At 36.5% G+C, this 15,939-nt stretch overlaps 1 protein-coding gene across 1 annotated transcript in view; it reads right to left on the bottom strand.

Moving 5' to 3' along the window:
- Positions 1-706: 706 nt before the first annotated feature.
- Positions 707-15,939, bottom strand: part of LOC136864044 (ATPase ASNA1 homolog) — a 199,867-nt gene continuing 184,634 nt past the window's right edge. Inside the window, exon 7 of the mRNA XM_067140571.2 lies at positions 707-1,338. Within this exon, the coding sequence (XP_066996672.2) occupies positions 1,216-1,338 (123 nt within the window). The 3' untranslated portion in view covers positions 707-1,215. The remainder of the gene's footprint in view (positions 1,339-15,939) is intronic.

Genomic DNA, 15,939 nt, shown 5'->3' on the forward strand with positions numbered 1-15,939 from the left:
AGGATTCATCACACTGACCACGCGTCACCTTGTAATCTGCAGGCCTTCGGGCTGAGTAGCGGTCGCTTGGCAGGCAAAGGCCCATTGGGGCTGTAGTTTGGTTTGGTTTGAAGTGTTTGTAAGATTATAATTGTACATATTTCATTTTTGTGATGTTTAGCCAAATTGTTGATGGATTTCATTCATTCTCAGATTTTCCATTTTCCCGCATTGTACGTTTCTTTTTTTCTTGGTCCCTCCAAGAACGAAGAATCGAGGTTCCACCGTACATAGACACCAATCTCCTGGAGTCAATGACATATGAGAGAAAAGCAATAAAATAACACACTTCTTCCACAAGGCAGATTTTCCAAAGGTGTTTTGGAAGACATGTGTAACTGGATTACTGGGAGCTTTTCAATACCTCAGCATATTTAGAGTCTTATATTAATGTGGACTCTTGATTTGATTGTGATATAGCACTGTACTAGATAATAAGAAAATATCTACGATAAGTTCAAGTGGCTACATCACTAAATTATTACAGGTGTAAGGTTCAGTACCAATAGTGATTCTTCAATCACAAACTGCAGAACTGTTGGGAGTCCAATCAATCTTCAGTGTCAGAACTCAGTATTCACATTAAAATGCAGCTGATTGCAGGTGACAATTCTTTGCAGGATTTATTGGGTAGAAAATGGAGTATATAAGAATAAATTAGAAATAATGAAAGAGAAAATGTTTTACTACAATTTCTGATGAGGGGCCAATGATGACGTTAGGCCCCTTTAAATAAAAAGCAATCTTTTTGATGATATGTTTTATGTTTCTGAAAGTCCTCTGTTTCCAATAAATTTCTTGAAACTAACTCAGAATAATTTATCAATTCTCAGAATGTTATGAATATAACATTATTTCATTACATACATTATTTCAAAAGAATCTCTATTTTTGAAACTGCAATGAGTCACATAAAAATTTAGCTCCTATAGCAATTTAATGCAATGAGGTTTAACTGTATGGCCTCATATATTGTAAAATAAAACAATTATATCGTCAACAAGACCATCCGAAACTGACAATATTTCCTTTACATAATATTAATCCAATTCGAAAGAAGCATATCCTTTGTATTACAGAAATAAAAATTATGTTCATCATATGAATCTTGAATTGGATTCCTTGACGATTTACTTCTGGTAACTCTTCAGGCAATGTCCACATAGATGAAAGGTATCACTTCGGCACATATGGCTTCACTAGATTTTCAGAGAATTCCTTCACCTGATCTACACCACGAACTTCATGCTCTAATAATGGAAGCTTTGTGACATGGAAGTCCTCATAGAGATCGTTTATCTGCAAATAAGAAAATAAGAAAATGTTAAACAAAATAAATGAAATAAAAAATATCCCAGAACAAGTACATGGAATAGGCTGAGAATCAACCATTATTTTTATGTTACTACAACAACCATTTGGTTTCTTAACGACAAAATCTCATTTAGTCCAAATTTATAACTTGATTCCAAAGGTCCAGGCAATGTAAACAAAATTCCACCTAATTTGCACTAATAGTTCCTTCTCATTTAAGATTTTAAAAATAATTCATATACAGGGAATTGCCAAGAAGGATTTTTATGATTTGAAAAATTCTTCACGAGATAAAGGGACTTTTACGAATAATTTTAAATACTGATGTTCATTCAAAATTCAAGTTCTTACTTGACTATTGCATTTAGTCTCTCAAAGTCATTTCACAACTTTAATAATCTTCAACTAATGATTTATATTTGATGGTGGTGACAGGCATTGTATGGCCGAACAGCAAAGACAAACATGAAAACACAACAGAACAAAGACCATCTCCACATCTTCATGTACTGCAGTTTTGACATAGGCACTCTCTTCGTCAATCCCAGTTTTTCTACACTCATTTCTTCTCAGCCCTTGTCGAGCTGGTTTCTGCTTCCCAGCTTCATCACGAGGCTGGGCATCAACACTCGTTGAGCAGCTATCATGACAGATTTGGGAAGAGTCTGATAAACATAGGAAAAGAGAAGGGATGAAAAGATAAAAGATGAGTACAGGTGGTAAAATACTAAAAAGATAGGACAAACACAACAACACAAAGATAAAAATCAGGATCCTGATTGTCATGGTAAAAAATATAAAATGAGAATATAAGATTAGAGTGAAATTATACAATGTGAGAAATTGTTGAGTTCTTAAATAATAATTTACAATTAAAACTTCATTTAAAATGTTTGCGAAGAAAAAGTTGAAGTTGGTATGATATTATACTAGTAATTTTAAAATGATTTTTTAAATTAGACAAACTTGGCCTTAACCACATAATAACAAGAAGGTCTATGGCTGAAGTTGCCGTATCAAAGTTCGAGTGAAATTCAGCTGGAAGCAACTTGATTTACATGTTGAAGAGAAGGTTAATGGAACTTAGTAGCCGCTTGAGATGACATTGAAACTTTCTTGTTGAAAAGTCGTAATATTTAACTGTAGTATGGCGCTGTGTAGATTATAAAGTTGTATCCAACTAATCCATTAATCTCGTTATTTACGCAGTGGGTTCGCGGTCTCCGTAATTTTGTTGAAAGAGTTATAAAGAGTTCATAATTGAATGTTGCCGTATAGATCTTTGTTAACTCGTACACTGATAGTTAAATGGGAACATTCTTACTTGTTGTTGGCTGTAGTTTTGAATATAGATTAACTATTGAAGGATATATGGTGAAGAATATTCTCGATTTTTGCGGTATGAACTGGTTGTCTGTATGGTCTTGGAACGAGTAAGATTTGAATGTCATGTGTTGTATCTGACATTTTTAGTGATTTCTCAATGTTGTTACCAGGCAGCTAAAATCGACCCGTGCTGTTCCCTTTCAACCAATATCTATCTTCTGTTAACCACACATTCTCAGTATCCAAAGCTATCATTAACACTCAGTTGCCATATTTCCTATAGGTAGCTTTGGTGCGAAGGTTATGCCACTTTAAATACTAAATTAAATTATAATATTTAGCAATGACTATTATTTTGATGAAAAATTCAGGAAGCATATATAGTGCGAGCCTCAGCTGAGACACCGCTTATTCCCTGTGCCGTGTCTGGGTGAGCGCATAATACAATAGCCGCCTGACCCATATAGCTCTCCCCAGTGATGTTATGGCCTCAGCTAAACAGCGATGAGCTTCCGTACAGCATACAGTGTGCTTGTTTCTTATACAGCAGTATTCGATCAGTTTAGTGCATTTCATGGCTTCTGAATTAAGTTCTGAATAGTATATTTTTGTGTGCTGCAAATTTTTTTTTTGCTAGTGGCTTTACGTCGCACCGACACAGATAGGTCTTATGGCAACGATGGGATAGGAAAGGCATAGGAGTTGGAAGGAAGCGGTCATGGCCTTAAAGTAAGGTACAGCCCCAGCATTTGCCTGGTGTGAAAATGGGAAACCACGGAAAACCATCTTCAGGGCTGTTAACATTGGGATTCGAACCCACTATCTCCCGGATGCAAGCGCACAGCCATGCGCCCCTCGCACAGCCATGCGCCCCTAACTGCATGGCCAACTCGCCCAGTCTGTAAACTTTTAAAGCATGAATCCGCTGAAAGTGTGAGAAGAGAATTCTGTGAATCACTTCCTAGGGTGTGAGTGCCGACGAGTTATGGGATTAAGAAAACTGTGAATAACTTCAAAACTGCAAGTTCACTGATAAACACACACATACAAAAAAGATTAAACAACAGACTGTCTTAAATGAAAATTTCACGACATTTGTTAAGGACATGAGCGATCCCCCTCCAAAAAAATCCTTTAAGGAAACTGGCTCAGCAAGGTGACATTTCATATTTTCCAGCTTGGCGGATGGCAAGTAAACTGAGATTTAAGCCTTCCGTAGTCGCAGAAATACAAAGTTAAAGCCCATGTGTTCCAGGCACAAGCAAATGTTATTGCAATTGGTTTCTCCAGTATGTAAACGACGATGAATTAAATCCTGAATTTGTGCTTCCATTTTCTAGTGTTAATACTACTTTCTAATTTAGTAAGTTTAGTATTTGAGTAAACAGTGTAGTACTGGTAGTCAAAACTAACCCTTTTACTAGGAAAATCAAGGTACATCAATATAATGTCAAGAAGGTTCAACATTAACAATAGTTCAAACTTACAATATTGTGATGTGTGTTATTTTGTTTTGCTAGACCTTCCCAGAACTAGAGAAGGGCGCAATAGCTTGGCTCCACCCTTCACTGTCTACCACCACTGATCTGGCTGGGAATGCTGGGCGCTTTTGTGTCTAATGCGCTTAGTTTTATTACATGAGAGAATTAAAAACTACTTGTGGTTGATGGCGTTTGGCTTGACGTTATTAGATTTTTTGAAGAGTTTGGCTAATCAAAGTTGCTGAACTCAAAGAAGTTTTCTCGGGAAACTGACGAAGTTTCCCCAGTAAAACTGAATATAAAGTATTGAGATTTTGAACTCGCGTTACCGGTCATTAATGTTTGATGCCGGTTTTGCGGTCTAACTTGCCTGCCTCTCACCTTTAATTGAGGAGCTAGCTAATGGTGAAATGGCGACCCCGGTCAGAGAGCCACCGGGAATACCGGCCGAGAGGATTCGTCACACCGACCATGCATCACCTCGTAATATGCAGGCCTTCGAGCTGAGCAGCGGTCGCTTGGCAGGCAAAGGCCCATTGGGGCTGTAGTTCGGTTTGGTTTAGGAGTGTTGTAAGATTATAATTATACATATTTCATTTTTGTGATGATTAGCCAAATTGCTGATGGCTTTCAATCATTCCCGGATTTTCCGTTTTCCCATGTTGTAAGTTTTACTTTAATGGTCCCTCCAAAAACGGAAAATCGAGATTCCACTGTAGCTAGATTTTTGGATGAAATTGACAGCAGTGATAAAGAATTATCTGTTATCGACAGCGAGTTTAATATTTCTGAGAGTGAAAATGTCAGTTCTACCAAAATAGAGTAGTTGAAAGTGAGAATGAAGGCAATGCAAATGACAGTGAATCAGACAATGGTTGGAGAGTATATTACCCATCTGACCTAGACTTAGTAAAGCAATCCCAAAATATGATTAGTGGTTTCTTGCCTCCCACTCCTGTTGAATATTTTGAATTACTAGCAAGATACCCATGCTACGCTACAGTATTATACTGAAATTTACAATTGAATGCTTATTGCTTTATATACAATCCGCCAAAATTCGTGATCCGACTTGTTCGCTGAGAGAATCTGCCAAAATTCGTGATCTGACTTGTTTTCTAATAGATTATGGCAAGTTTCCTCCCATTTTTCAATCTTTCTTTCCAGCAATCGATTTCGTACTTCCCGAGCCAAGTTCAGGTATTCCACCTGGTCAGTTGGGTCCCTAAATCGTTGCCATCTTTTCCTATAAGCATTTTTAATATGGATCAAATCCTTCAGGAGATCCAGCGTGGTGACGTCTTGGGTGCCTTGGCGATACTCAACCCGCGGCCGGACTGCATTCTTAGTCATTACCCGTCCAGGACCCGTTTCCAGCACGGTCCGCACATTTGACGACGGTCCAGAACATTATTATTATTATTATTATTATTATTATTATTATTATTATTATTATTATTATTATAGATGTTCTGGACCCCACAGCAAGATGCAAGACCCCTACTTGGCAGTAAATTACATCTGCTGCCATTGTCATTGTTGAGAATGTGACCAGCACCATTGTCGTGCGTAGGCAAGTGTGCCGGATTTCTGGCCATACGAATGACATACTTCCGTGCATTATTGACCTTATTATGGAGGTGAAAAATTGGACGGTCAATCTCATTCCTATCGCTTATTTCAAATGTGTTTAAATTTTTATTTATATGCCAGGAGAATCTACTGTAATCTAAGAAGGTTCTCCGAAGGAAAAGATGGCTCTTGAAAATGAACCCAGGAAAGATTAAAAATGATTGGTTTATGATCAGAATAAGTACATCGAAAATCCACAGCCTGTTTCCAATCATTTGACAGGGTCAGGAATGGAATGAATAAAGCCCCCATCTAGCGGCGACAATAGGAATTGTGCCAGGAGCCGAAACCTGTTGCATTCCTCTGGGGCAATGATTAATGGATGACAAATGAAATGAAATTATATTGGACAGTGTTGCTGGAATGAATGATGACAGAGAAAACCGGAGTATCCGGAGAAAAACCTGTCTCGCCTACGTTTTGTCCAGCACGAATGTCACATGGAAAGACCGGGATTTGAACCACGGAACCCAGCTGTGAGAGGCAGGGGCGCTGCCGTCTGAGCAACGGAGGCTCCTTATAAATACATTATGAACAGTAAAATCAATTGGTCTCACCTCCTTTTACACCCCACTGCCGTTAAGTTTATTTACCCAACTCTCCCCACCCCCCCCAACCCCAAAAAAACTAAAAGAAGGCGTATTTCTTTATGATAAAGGAGATTCCAAACACTAATGTTCACGTCCATTACCTTCAGTTTTGAGATTAAAATAATTCACTTTTTTTCACTTTCACACTCCTCCCCCTCCCTTACTGATTTTCCGGCAAAAAAATACTTGTTTCTTTAAAAGTAAAGGATCTTCTTAATACCAATTATCACGACTGTAACTCTGTAACTTCTTCAGTTTTTGATTTATGTGTCCTCATGAAAGGAATTAAACTCCTTTTCACTCCCGCCCCCCAAGATGATTTGCCCCCCAAAACGCGTTTTTCTTTGTCTTTAAAGGAGATCCAAATACCAATTTTCACGTCTGTAGGCCCTAACAACTTTAGTTTTTAATATATGTAAGTATTCTCATACAATTAAGTCAACTAATTTTTCAATTATTTCACCTGCCCCCCACCCTTCATTGGATTTTCCGAGAATACGTGTTTCTTTACTTTTAAAGCAGATTCCAAATATCAAATTTCACGTCTGTAACATCTTCATTTTTGAGATAACAGTAGCCTAATTAAAAGAATTCAACACCATTTTCAATCACTTTTACCCCCCCTCCACCCAAGTGGTATTTCCGAAAACTAAAAATACACGTTTCTTTATTCTTAAAAGAGACAAAAAATACCATTTTTCACTTCTGTAACATGTTCAGTTTTTTCAGATATACTGTATAAATTCTCATTTTAAAATTTCACCCCCTTTTTAATGCCGTTTAAGAGGAGTTTCCAAAAACAAATCTCCTATGTTTCTTTACATTTACAGGAGATTCCAAATACCACCTTTTACGTCTGTAACATTCTACATTTCTCAGATATTCTGTAGATATAGTCTTTCAAAAAATTCACCCCAATATGTCACTCCTGTTTAACCGCCATTAATTGGAATTTCTAAAAACAAAAAAATACGTGTTTTTTTTATTTTTAAAGGAGATCCCATATACAAATTTTCAGTTCTGTAATATCATCAGTTTCTGAGATATATGTATCCTCATTAAAGGCATTCAACCCATTATTCACCCTTTTACACCCCTCCTATTCGGATTTACAGAAAACAAAAAATATGTGTTCCTTTATTTTTGAAGGAGATTCTAAATATCAATTTTTACATGTGCAAACTTTTAAAGTTTTGAGATATAGATACACTCATTTTAAAAATTCACTCCCCTTTTCCCCCTCCCATTAACTGGATTTTCCAAAAACAAAAAACACGTGTTATTTTGTTTTTAAAAGAGATCGAAAGTACCAATTTTCAGGTCTGTAATATCTATAGTTTCTGAGATATAAGTACCGGTATCCTGATTAAAGGCATTCAACCCCTTTTTCACCCCTTTTCAGCCCTCCTATTGGAATTTTCCGAAAACGAAAAAATATGTGTTTCTTTATTTTTAATGAAGATTCTAAATACCAATTTTTACATTTGTAAACTTTGAAAGTTTTGAGATATAGATACACTCATTTTAAAACTTCACCCTCTTTCCCCCTCCCATTAATTGGATTTTCCAAAAACAAAAAAATACGTGTTTCTTTATTTTTAAACGAGATCCCAAACACCAATTTTCAGGTCTGTAATATCTTCAGTTTCTGAGATATAAGTATCCTCATTAAATGCATTCGACCACTTTTTCACCCTTTTTCAACCCCTCCTATTGGGATTTTCCGAATACAAAAGGTACGTGTTTCTTTATTTTTAATGAAAATTCTAAATACCAATTTTTACATTTGTAAACTTTCAAAGTTTTGAGATATAGATACACTCATTTTAAAAATTCACCCCCCCTTTCTCCCTCCCATTAATTGGATTTTCCAAAAACAAAAAATACGTGTTTCTTTATTTTTAAAATAGATCAAAAGTACCAATTTTCAGGTCTGTAATATCTTCAGTTTCTGAGATATAAGTACCGGTATCCTGATTAAAGGCATTCAACCCCTTTTTCACCCATCCTATTGGGATTTTCTGAAAACAAAAAAATATGTGTTTCCTTATTTTCAAAGAAGTTTCTAAATACCAATTTTTACATTTGTAAACTTTTAAAGTTTTGAGATATAGATACACTCATTTTAAAATTTCACCCCCCCCCCCTTTTTCACCCCGTTAGCAACGGAATATCCAAAAATCCTCTCTTAGTGAGCACCTACATCTTAATATGAATGTATCCCCAAAATTTCATTTCATGATGTCCAGTAGTTTTGGCTTGGCGATGATAAATCAGTCAGTCAGGACAAGCTATTTTATATATATAGATTTTTTTTTTTTAACAGAAGAAAACTGAATTATTGAAAGTATTTTAACTCTTTATCTGAAACTGTACAGCCAAAAGGAAAAACAGAACTCTATCTACATACATCAGTCAGCCATTAGTTCAATAAAACAATAATAGATATCAAAGAATAAAAGCAATTAAAACATATTTCTCTAAATAACTAATAACATTATAATGAACACTTTACTTTAACACTCTCCCTCACTGAATGTGTCTTAGTACTTCAGGTTTTTAAGCCCTATAACATCAATAAGTAATATCTTGTAATCAACAAGTTTCGCAAATCATGGTACACTTAGAGTATTGGTGAAAATGTCGATAAGAAATTTCACAAAGCATTCATACAAACACAAGCGGCCTGTTTTAAACCATACAAACACTATTTCAGTCTGCATACTCGACCACTTCCATCATTGTAGCCCTCAGGTTGTAGCATATAAATCTCGTCTGTCTTACTGAGATTTCCATTCAAGAAGGCAGTTGATATGTCGAATTGTGACAATGAAATTTTCTCACTTGCTGCAATGCTGAGTGAAGTACGAATGGTTCCCATCTTAGCAACAGGGCTAAAGATTTCATTGCAATTAACATCTTTTCTCCATGAGAAAAACTTTTCACTACAAAATGTGCTTTGTAACTTTCAATCAAACCATCAGGATTTTGCTTTATCTTGTATACCCACTTACATAGCAACATCTTCATTCCTTTAGGTAAATGCTCAAGATTCCAAATCAGGGCCGATGACCTTAGATGTTAGGCCCCTTTAAACAACGAGCATCATCATCAAGATTCAAAATCTTGTTTTCTCTTACTGCTTTCATCTCTACATCCATAGCATTTTTACATTCTCTGGAGAACTTCGAACTTGTAACTTCATCAGAGCTTTCACAAGTATCCTGCATCTCTGGTATCACAAATGATACATGCTCCTCATAGTGTTCTGGAGGTCGAATACTCTCCCTATCTCTAAGGGTCATACACTTAGGGACTTCAGACTCTTCATCTTCTGGAAAATTGTGAAATTCTTCTTCATTGGTTTCTTCTTTGTCCGATTTACCTTCTGCAGTAGCTGGTTGCTTGGCCTGATCATCTGGGAAACAGTGTGTCATTCTACCTGAAGTCAGTGGAGTTTCCTTAAAAATGACATCACTACATTGTATTACTCTTCTGCTTCCATCCCAAATTCTATATCCAAAATGCTCATAGTCAACGAATATTCCCTTGATAGACTTTTTATCATATTCTTCCTTCCTTGCATAGCATTTGCTGCCTATAATATGTAAGTGTTTAACACTAGCCTTTCTGTTAAACCACATTTTGAATGGCATTTTAACAGGAGTACCTGATTTTCCTGACCTATTTAAAATATACATGGCAGTACTAATAAGTTCTGCCCATAAATACAGTCGAAGACTGCCACACGCGTGTAACATTGCTCTAGCTGCTTCAACAACTGTTCTAGGGCAGAATTCATAGACAGCACTTATACATAAGTGCCCCTCGTAAGCCAGGTTTCATATCATATTACCTACTTAAGTGTCCCACTTATTGCTATAAGTGGACCTCCCATACACACTTAAGTGACTCACTTATGTTGCAGCAAGATGGAGGATGATTTTGATGAATATGTTGCATTTCATTCACAGGATACTTCCCGTGCACACAGTAGAGATGGAAAATCCTGTCGAAATGTAATGTGACCAACAATTTAAAAAAGGTTTTGTTTTAGTAAAGTGAGAGTTATGAGTATTCTTGTTCCTTTGATTGAGAAAGTGAACATACCCTCTAGAGGACTCACTATCTCACCATTAATGAAGATATTGTTTTGAGATTTTATGCCACCTCTTAATTTCAGGTTGTTATTATTATTATTATTATTATTATTATTATTATTATTATTATTATTATTATTATTATTATTGCTATTATTATCATCATCATTACTGGTACTTCGCTTAATTAACTGGAAATGTGTTACAAGTTGATAAGTTACCAAGACTGTAGGCCTATGAAATAGTAATGAACTATACCGTATTGAGTTATAAGAAAAATGAACGTGTTGCACTACTACCATTTATTTTAAGGTTGATTTGTGCTAATTATATCAGGTTAGTCAACCAATCATTTGCCGGTATATAGCCTATCAGAAGTTTCTGAAATTATGGCATGGCACATCAAAACATACTAATTACATTTTATTGGGGAAGTAATTAGGCCTATTACAACCTAACGGCTACGGATATATTTGTCAAATCATTAAAAGCGTTGTAAGGCTAGATATTCTACATTTGGATGAATATTTGTATAGGTTCGAGTGCATGGATAACTATAAACACATTATATTAAGAAGAAAATTAGACTCTGTGCATTTTCGTAGTTTGCATTGTCCACAACAAGTTTTTCTTATGTCATTCATATTCTGATGAGAAACTGCGTCGGTCTACTTGTTCTATATTATGTGCATGTACTGTACTTCGACACAAGTTCTTGCAGGTGCCGTCTCAGCTCGCTCTTTTGTTATCCATTATGATAATCAAATCCAATATAGACAATCTTTTAACATCAAAAATTTTGCACGCGTACACGCAATGTCCTTCGATAAACAAAACACAACAGATCATTCCACTATTCGGTAGCAACTACACGATCCAGGAAGCATGGGCATAATATACAGCATTGCCACATCTCCAGTGATACTTACTGTATCAATGAGTGTGCTCTATAAGTGCTGTCTATGAAATGTAAACTCATATAAGTGAATACTTATTATAAGTGATCCCTTATTACTTAAGGGTTCCACTTATATATAAGTGCTGACTATGAATTCGGCCCCTATTGTCTTTCTCTATGAAGCCATTTAATTTGCCACAGTAAGGCACAGTTAAAAGTTGCTTGATGCCATACTTATCTAATGTACTTTCCATTTGAGTGTTAATCGAACTCACCTCCATTATCGGACTGAAATACTTTAACTGTATGACCCACTTGTCCACAGTCCTTCAGGAGTTGAACAAACTTATCATGCACTTCACACTTTTCTTTAATGAGGTAAATGAATCTATAGTGAATAAAGCCATCTTTAAAAATAACATAACAGCAGAATCCCGACAATGAATGCTCAAATGGGCCACAACATCCAGATGAATAACTTGTCCGGGAACAGTTGCTCTTTTTCTAGTTCCAAATTTTAATTTATATCCTTTGCCATAAACACAAACTTCGCACAACTCCAAATCTATCATACCTATAATATACATTCCAATTCACGTTTGATAAGTTCAACGTGACACTTGTTCTGGTGAGCAATTCCCTCATGTAAAAGGTGTAAAGTGCTACTGTTATCATGCGCTGCATTTACAGACTTGTCTTTATCAGTTAAATTACACAGAACATTTAACTTGCATAAACCTCCACGATGGAAACGCTTGCCAGTAACTACTGTTTGACAGTCAATTAAAAATCTGCACCTTTCCGTAGTTGAAATAAACTTGCTGTTTGGTTCTTGTCCTGGGCAGATAATATGGAAAACATTGGATAAGATAAGATAATATCTCTATACCTATTATTATCACTGTGTACCGTGTACGTTACCACATCCCACAGCAGGAACACTGTCTCCATTCGCTGTCGTAACTTTGACCAGTCCTGAAAACTTATTCATTTGTGTAAATGTGATCTGTGGTACTGACATCTACATAACAATATTGTAGCTATCATACTCTGCTGAAAATACAGTACATCATTAGTAGTAGCAAATAAACCATATCAGTAGATGTGTTAGGTTCAGATTTTGCCTTAGGCGGCCTTCTTCCACATCAAACTGTTTCTAACTACGTGGCCTTGCTTTTGACAGTAATGACAGGTGAATATAAGCCTAGTTTTACCTTTAGATATTAGCGCCTCCTGCAAATCTGATGACTTGCTGATAGAAGAAGCTTTATCTTTCAAAGCTCTCTCATGTGTACACAGCTGAATTGTCAAATTATCTATAGTTTGCTTACTTTTTGACATAATTTCTACACCTGTACTATTCATACATATTTATCCAAAGCCTGTAGCATGGCAATAGTGTCACACTTGTGATACATGTTCTCTCGGACTGAAAAATCCTTGGGTTCTTTGGAGTATTGAATTATTCCATGAAAAACATACGTACATCATCATTATAGACCGTGATGCCTTTCAGCGTTCAGTCTGCAAGCCTCTGAATTTACTAAACGTCACCACAATTCTCTATTTGCAACTACTGCTGTGGCCACATTTAGTTCTATACCTCTTGTCTTCAAATCGTTAGAAACCAAGTCTAACCATCATCGTCTTGGTCTCCCTCTACTTCTCTTACCCTCCATAACACAGTCCATTATTCTTCTTCTAGGTAACCTATCCTCCTTCACTCGCCTCACATGACCCCACCACCAAAGCCGGTTTATGGGTACAGCTTCATCCATCAAGTTAATTCCTAATTTAGCATTTATCTCCACATTCTGAGTACCCCCTGCCATTGTTCCCACCTGTTCATATAAGAAATTTTTCTCGCTACTTTCATGTCCATCACTTCTAACTTATTAATAAGATATCTTGAGTCCATCCAGCTTTCACTCCTGTAAAGCAAAGTTGGTCTGAAAACAGACCGATGTAAAGATAATTTCCTTCTTACAGAATACTGCTGATTGTAACTGCAGGCTCACTACATTAGCTTTACTGCACCTTGATTCAATCTCCCTTACAATACTACCATCTTGGGAGAATACACATCTTAAATACTTGAAATTATCTCTGTTCCAGCTTTGTATCACCAATCTGACATTCAATCCTCTTGGATTTCTTAAATATTGACATCAGTTTGGTACTGGAAAGACTAATTTTCATACCACACTCATTGTACCTATTTTCAAGTTCCAAGATATCAGACTGCAGGCTTTCGGCACAATCTGCCATTAAGACCAAGTCGTCAGCATAGGCCAAACTGCTTACCATATTTTTACGTAACTGAATCCCTCCATGCCACTTAATACCTTTCAGCAGATGATCCATGTAAACTATGAACAACAAAGGTGAAAGATTACAGCATTGTTGGTTATAAGGATAATGTCCATATAGGAGGAGGTGACTGATACTAACAAAGTTTTGAAATTTACCTAACAAAGATATTTGAAGATACAAAAGTTGAAAACTAGAAAAACAGCAGTAAATGCTGGAGTCAAAGGAGGACATCATTAAGATAAGTTCCAAATTTGAAGTTTAAACAGAAATAAACATAAATATTTATTTCTAAATATTTGAGTGTGATTTGATAGAATCTGAAGACGTTCCTTCAAGAAAAAAACATGTCTTTCTGTTTTAATTAAGTTGTTTCTTTTGCATGTGCAATACTGTTACCATATGTTTTCTTTTTCAGATAGTTTATAATTTTATTTACAGTTATGAATTGAGTCAAAACTGAAACTAAAAACAAAACAAAACATGACCTATCTAAGGCAATTTGATAGGGTAGATCATGGGATATTACTGGCAAAAATGTCTGGCTCCATGGCTAAATGGTTAGCGTGCTGGCCTTTGCTCACAAGGATCCCGGGTTCGATTCCCGGCAGGGTCGGGATTTTAACCATAATGGTTCATTTCACTGGCACGGGGCTGGGTGTATGTGTCGTCTTAATCATAATTTCAAATTTCATCCTCATCACGACTGCTGACTGAATACTTCTGCCTTCAGTAGAAACTTGCATACACACTCCCCTTGTTCATTAATGATTCCTGGAATGTCCTTCTTGGAACCGATTTCTGCCTTAAAGTACCTGTACATACCCTTCAATTTTTCACGAAAAATTGTATGACTGCCAATTATGCTTGCCATCATGTTATACTTAGCTGGCTTCTTTGTTAGATTCAATTTCCTAGCAAGTTCCTTCAATTTCTACTTACAATCCAAAACTATTTCTAACCATTTCTCCAGTTCAATACTAACATTTTTATGTTATCTCTACTCAATTCCAGATCCCTGTACCCAATCACTGCTCCCTAGCCCATCCCGTTTCCCTGAACGTACCTCCCTATAACCCTTCTAAACAAACTTCCTAACTTATACGTACCACTGCGGTTCAGGTGAAGGCCATCTGAACTATTTGCAACAAACCCTGTCGCATGACATATGTGACGTTTTGGAACGACTTTGTTCAAAACCAGGGGTGGTTTTATTATACTTTTTATGCTTTATTATACTTTATTACTTTACTTTTATTACACTCACTGTCTTCATCCTAATAATTTCTGATGATGATTATAATTTGTGACATAGAGCTTGATCAGAAAGATTTTTGCTTACATTTGGTACGTTTCCAAAGTATGCCTTTCGCCCATTCAGTGTTTCAGTAAGATGTACAGCGAGTTCACCTGTTAAATTAAAATACTGTTCATTACCACTTTCCCTCCATTTCAAAGATTCTTTATCATGTTCTACAAAGTGTTTTCTGCCACCTGAAGAACAAGTCTTTCCATTTATTTCCAAAGTTCTCCCATGATATTTCCTTTTGGACTATAATCATTTGATTGGCTCTATTTCTTTCCTATGTATCTATTGCATTTTTTGTTTGAATCCATTTTTTTATTCCTTCTCCACAGGTTTACATGCTGCCCTGTTGCATTATTCCACCATGATGTATGCTTCTTCCTCTCATCCTCACACGCTGTTCCAAGACGCTCCCATGATCTTCCTAGTAGGAATGCTATCCATTCCCTAACAACATTTTGCACCAGTTTAACCTTTGTCTAGTCACACAAGAATAATTACGTTCTAAGATGCGCATGGAGGTAATATCTGGAGTTCATCACATGCACCTTTTCATAGTTTGATATGTTTTTTTGCCAAATTTTTTGCAGTGTACTTTAGCATGATCTGAAGATGTCATGTGAGGCACCTGTGGATGTTCAGGTAATTTAAAAAAAAAAAAAAAAATAGCAGGAGTGAAATGTGTGAACAACGCATGGATAGAGTACATATAAAACAAAATGGATCCAAACTTTTTGGGTACCGGGCGAGTTGGCCGTGCGCGTACAGGCGCGCGGCTGTGAGCTTGAATCCGGGAGATGGTAGGTTCGAATCCCACTATCGGCAGCCCTGAAGATGGTTTTCCGTGGTTTCCCATTTTCACACCAGGCAAATGCTGGGGCTGTACCTTAATTAAGGCCACGGCTGCTTCCTTCCAACTCCTAGGCCTTTCCTATCCCATCGT

Source organism: Anabrus simplex, chromosome 2, assembly GCF_040414725.1.
Source record: "Anabrus simplex isolate iqAnaSimp1 chromosome 2, ASM4041472v1, whole genome shotgun sequence".
Lineage (NCBI taxonomy): Eukaryota > Metazoa > Arthropoda > Insecta > Orthoptera > Tettigoniidae > Anabrus > Anabrus simplex.